This window comes from Tupaia chinensis, unplaced genomic scaffold (assembly GCF_000334495.1).
Source record: "Tupaia chinensis unplaced genomic scaffold, TupChi_1.0 Scaffold000627_1, whole genome shotgun sequence".
Lineage (NCBI taxonomy): Eukaryota > Metazoa > Chordata > Mammalia > Scandentia > Tupaiidae > Tupaia > Tupaia belangeri.
In genome coordinates this window covers 645,549-650,470 of record NW_006160147.1, presented here as the reverse complement: position 1 = coordinate 650,470, position 4,922 = coordinate 645,549, and the positions used below count along the sequence as shown (strand labels likewise).

Below are 4,922 nucleotides of genomic sequence, written 5' to 3'. Positions count from 1 at the left end.
CGTTTCAGCTGAGATTTTATAGTTTTGTTGAGATTCTTTTTTTTTTTTTGGAGAGTTTTTTTTTTTTTTTTTTGCTATAGGGCACGTCTGCTCACTAGAAAGACAGAGCGAGACAGAGAGACAGAAAGCGAGAAATCACCCCCCAGGGGGGATGGCCACACTGCAATCCCTTCTCCTCCATTCTCCTGTCAGGATCTTGGGTATGCACGCACATGCTCTCAGCATGAGTTTAAGCCACCAGGTCCAGAACTCGAACCACGGTTGACTCCATGGGAGTCCAGCGACATAGCCATTACGCTAACTGCTGGCTTGGTCCTCCATTCATCTTGAGAACAGGGGTGGGAAGGAGACACTCCACATGTTGTTTAAGGAGCCCCCTCAGCAGGCTCAGAGTGGGGAGCAGCTTCTTCCAGGTTACATAGCACCCAGAGAGCACTGCTCCCTGCCCTCCACATCCCCTAGGCAACGACTTCTTTTATGTCCATGGCAACAGGGCTTCTCCTAGTGACTTTACCTTTGCCCTCAGTGAGACCACACTCTGCCCCCCTTCCCCAGCATGGCAGGATCTGGTGCCTTCTGAGGATGAGGATAGATGTCTTGGAGCATCTCAATGGCTTGCAGCAGTCGAGGCTAGAGCTATGCTGCTGCCGTGGGAGGGGCCTAGTGTCTAGCCAGGGCCTGGCCGTGCAGCTTGCTTTCCGCATGCCAGTGCCCTGGGCTCTTCCAGGGGCCAAACGCTGCTCAAGTGAGGGTGGGAAGTCAGCGTATGGAGCCAGGTGCGGAGCAAGTATGTCCGGGCCTTTGCATCATCTTACTTCTGTCCTTCCTGGTCCCAGCCCTAGGGCTGGTACTTGGGACAGGAGAAATGCTACAAAGGGGACAAGGAGGAAAGGGCAGCATAGGCCAGACCCTAGTTAGGCTGGTAGGAAGCTGGTGAGCCCTACCACTCAGTCTTGGTCAAACTCTAAGTCGCCAGGCTCTTCTCTGGATCAGGTACAATGGCTTTCTTCTGTCCCTCCATGGCCTCTGCTGCTCCAGGGCAAACCTACCTGAGTGTGGGAGGGAGACAGGCTCTCACCTCAGTTTTGGGAAACTGTCCTTGGAGAAGACCTGAGATAGAGCCAGGTTTCCTTTGAGCTTCAGGTGCATCAGGCCACCAAGTCCAGCCAGGGGCAAGGTGGTCAGCTCGTTATCCGTCAGGTCCCTAGGACAGTGGATGGTCAGAGTTACTGGCAGGCAGTGGGAGTGCTGGGAACAGGACTGGGCTGAGGGTGTGGCCAGCACGCCTGGGGTGAAAACAAGAGGAGAGGCACCAAGGCAGCAGATGAGAATAGACAGAAGTGAGTACTGAAGGCTGGGGCAGAGGCGGGTCACAAGTCACTAGAGGCACCCTCGAACTCATTCACTCATTTCACGAACACTGAGTGCCAACTGTGTACCAGGGGCTGTCCTAACTGCATGTCAAGCTGTCTGGGTTGTAGGTAACAGTGCCCCCCAATCACAGCTCTGAGCCAGAACAGAGCCCCACCCAGGAATTCCTGCCCACCCGCTAGGGGCCCTGCCTGGTTCTTGCCCCCATCCCGCTGCCTGTCCTCCTGCTTCTCTGTTGATACAAGACGCCAGAGTGGGGGTTGCACAGAGCTGGGCATCTGGCCACAAGCAGGGTTGGGTCATCAGTTCTATCGTGCAGCGCCTGCTTGGTAGCCAGGCTGAGGACACGCATCGTCTTCTACCAGACATGCTTTAGCGGAAGCCGCGGCTCCAAACCAAACACCACGACCACAGACTGTGCGTCGTGGAAACAGCCCTGGCCTGGACGGCAGGAAACCTGGCTCCGGCACCAACTCACTGTGTAACCAAAGGGAGTCACACATCAGCCTGAGTTCCAATGCCCTCATCTTTCAAAGGGATAAAAATATCTGCCCTACCTATCTGGCAGGAACAGAGCAAACAGGAGAGGGAAGACGGAGGTGAGAGTTTTGCAAGGCTCCGGCCCAGAGCCCAGAGAGCTGCTGCCTGCAGGGGGACCATGTGCCTCCTGGGAGCCCTGGCTCCAGCCCTAGGCTTAGAGCAAGTTTCCCTGCCTGGGCTGTGGGGGCTTCACCTGTGAAGTGAGGGGGTGGGGCTGGAGGATCTCTGCGGCCAGGGCTAGAGCTAGCCCAAAAGAGCCTTTGTGTCCATCAGAAAAGAGCTGGTGTGGGTGAATGCAGAGCTTGGCAAGCAGGCTGTCAGCTCCCCAGGAGCAGGAGCCCATGTGAAGTGAACAACTTGCCCCACCGAGGCCCCTTCCAGCCCAGACATAATGACCACATAGCCAGCACTGCCTGCTCCCTGTTTACGTCCTGTATCATTCCAGGGGCTTGCGGTCTCTGCCACCCTATGGCAATGCTCCAGCAGGGCAGCCTGAGCTCTCTGAGACCCTGGCTTCCATGTCTGCCATCACCCTTCTGTGCTGCAAAGGAGTTCCAAATCCATGGGTCTTCCTTATAGGTGCATGTAGAGACTGGAGGAGGGCCTGGGGCAGAGGGCTGGGGGCTGGGGTAGGAGGGCTGAGGCTGCCAAAAAGTTGCAGAACATTTGCAGATGCTGTTCCGGGGCTTGCAGGAGGCGGGCTGTCTGTTTATCAGGCCCCACAGTCTGTCAAACGGACTGTCAGAATGATCGATTAGGCTGGAGACCACATCGCTGGGATGTGTGGTCCAACATTGCTCACGGCCCTGCTCTGGGGTGGCCCTCCTACCCCCACTGGCCAGCCTGCTATCCCATGTGGTCCCTGGCATCCTGGAGGAAAAGGCTGCAGACACTTACAACTTGACCAGGGAACGCAGGGTTGAGAATGCTTCAGGGTGGATTGACCGGATGCTGTTCCAGCTTAGGTCCCTGTGGGCAGAGAGGGTGTGACAGAGAGGACAGCAGCATGTGGAAGACTCATTGCTCCCATCTTGCACTTTCTCCCCCATCCCCTCTGCACCTCACCTGCCCCCCCGAAGCCATAGGAAGGGATCCTAGCCTTTGGGAGAAGTGACCTGCTTTTGCCCAGCTCCCAGCCTGGCTGTGGCCCCAGCAGCAGGGACAGGGAAGAGCTTGGTTCCACAGCCTCATGCCACCCTGGGAACCAGCTGGAGAAATGTCCTGAGATGCCACCTGAATGGGAGGCAGCTCTCCTGTGTGTACTTGCGTGTTGGGGGCAGGGACCGTGAGCAGGGAGGCAGAAACCGTGAGGAGGGAGGCAGTGAGGTGTCATGTGGGCGTTACTGGCATACATGCACTATGGGCATGAGCATGCCCGGCAGAGGGATGCAGTCACCCTCCAGACCCACCCCTAGGTGCTGCGGGTACTCACAAGGCTTGCAGGGAGCTCAGCTGGCTGAAGGTGTCAGCTCCGATCTCCCAGATGCGGTTGTGCTGGAGGCCACTAAGGCAGCAAGAGAGGCTGGGTGAACCGGCAGACTCAGACCTGGCTCAGTGCCACGCCCCCCTAAGAACTGGGAGGAGGAGAGAAGAGCCCCCCACTTCTCCTGGCACGGGAAGAAAGGGCCCAGCCCGCGGAAGTCACCAGAATTAAAGGGAGCACAAGGGGATCCGGTTACCCTGGATAAGTGGGTCAGGAGACAAAGCCACGAAACCATCCCTGTGGCCCAAAAGGGAGTCAGCTTCCAGTGTTCCCACCGGGCCTGGCTCTCAGCCCAGCCAACCCTCACCGCCCTGGGTCCTCCAGACCCCAACCCAGCAGCAGAGCACTGTCCAGCCCCCGCCTGGCCCAAGCTGGGAAGCAGAGGTCTGGTGTCTGGATGGGTGATGGGCCCTGAGCCCCAGCCATGTGGGAGACCCTACTTCCTCTAGTCCCTAAACAAACAAGGCAGACTCTCATACCTCTCCCTGGGCCCAGTTCCCATAGGCACTGCCTAGAAGGAGGGGACAGACAGGTGCTCAAGGGGACATGCCACCCTGAGAAATCAGGCGCTGGGAGAATGAAATTTAGGAATTTAAAAAATGATTATTTTTCCTTGTGAAATTTGTGGCCCAGGTTTGTTCTCCCATGTATGATCTTGTGTATCTGTATGTACATGTGTGCACACACATATACACATGTGGGTGTGTTCATAAGGGTGTGGAAAATGAGAGAGCACGAGAGAGTGCTTCCAGCTCCTCTGCGGCCTTCTTTGTCTGGGCCATGGGGTCAGGTGGCCCTGTCCCCTCCTGGCCCTAATCACAGCTGCGTCTCTGTGTCATTATCGACTCATAAGAGCTACCTGGAGGCTCCTTTTGGGCACCATCCCTGAGTCTGTCATCTGGAAGTCCTGGGGGCCTGGCCCAGGACTCTGCCAAGCCCCAGCCTTTATCCCTGGGTTCAGCAAGTTTAGACATAGGTGCAAGGTCAGAGTGCACTTTGGCCCTTGCAGACCCCGCCCCTCTGGTGGGCCCAGACTCCGGTTCATATGCCTTTGCCTTGCCCCTGCTCCCAGACTCACATCTCCTCCAGCTTCTGACACCTGTGCAGATTTGGCAGCTCCTCGATCTGATTATGAGACAGTTCCCTGGGGAGAGAGGAAGTCCAGAGCTGGGATGAAGCAGTGGCTAGGTGAGGGCAAGGAAGGCAGGAGGAACAGCTCTGGGGGTCTGGGACTTGCTGCCAGCAGCCAGAAGCTGCAGGCACCCTGGGGGACATGGTTGCTGCCATAGCTCACACCAGGGCACTTTCCTCGTTAGACTTTTCTGCCTTCCCTCTGCTAAGACCAGCTCTTCTGTGGGCCTGGGTGGGCCAACTGGACTTTTCCCAGGAGGGATGTCCTACCCTGTAGGCCTAAGGGACCCTGGGAGCATCCTGGGGGAAGGTGAAGAGGAAAGGAAAAGGGCGGGGAGATACGGGAGGAGGCAGAGGATGGGCGCAGAGCTCTGAGACAGACAGCAGGCACAACTCG

At 57.2% G+C, this 4,922-nt stretch overlaps 1 protein-coding gene across 1 annotated transcript in view; it reads right to left on the bottom strand.

Annotated features, from left to right (window-relative positions):
• Window positions 1–4,922, bottom strand: part of LGR6 (leucine rich repeat containing G protein-coupled receptor 6) — a 135,763-nt gene that overhangs the window by 12,786 nt on the left and 118,055 nt on the right. Inside the window, exons 13-16 of the mRNA XM_006159347.2 lie at window positions 4,473–4,538; window positions 3,344–3,415; window positions 2,809–2,880; window positions 1,079–1,204 (exon numbers count right to left, since the gene is read on the bottom strand). Coding sequence (XP_006159409.1) covers window positions 1,079–1,204; window positions 2,809–2,880; window positions 3,344–3,415; window positions 4,473–4,538 — 336 coding nt within the window. The remainder of the gene's footprint in view (window positions 1–1,078; window positions 1,205–2,808; window positions 2,881–3,343; window positions 3,416–4,472; window positions 4,539–4,922) is intronic.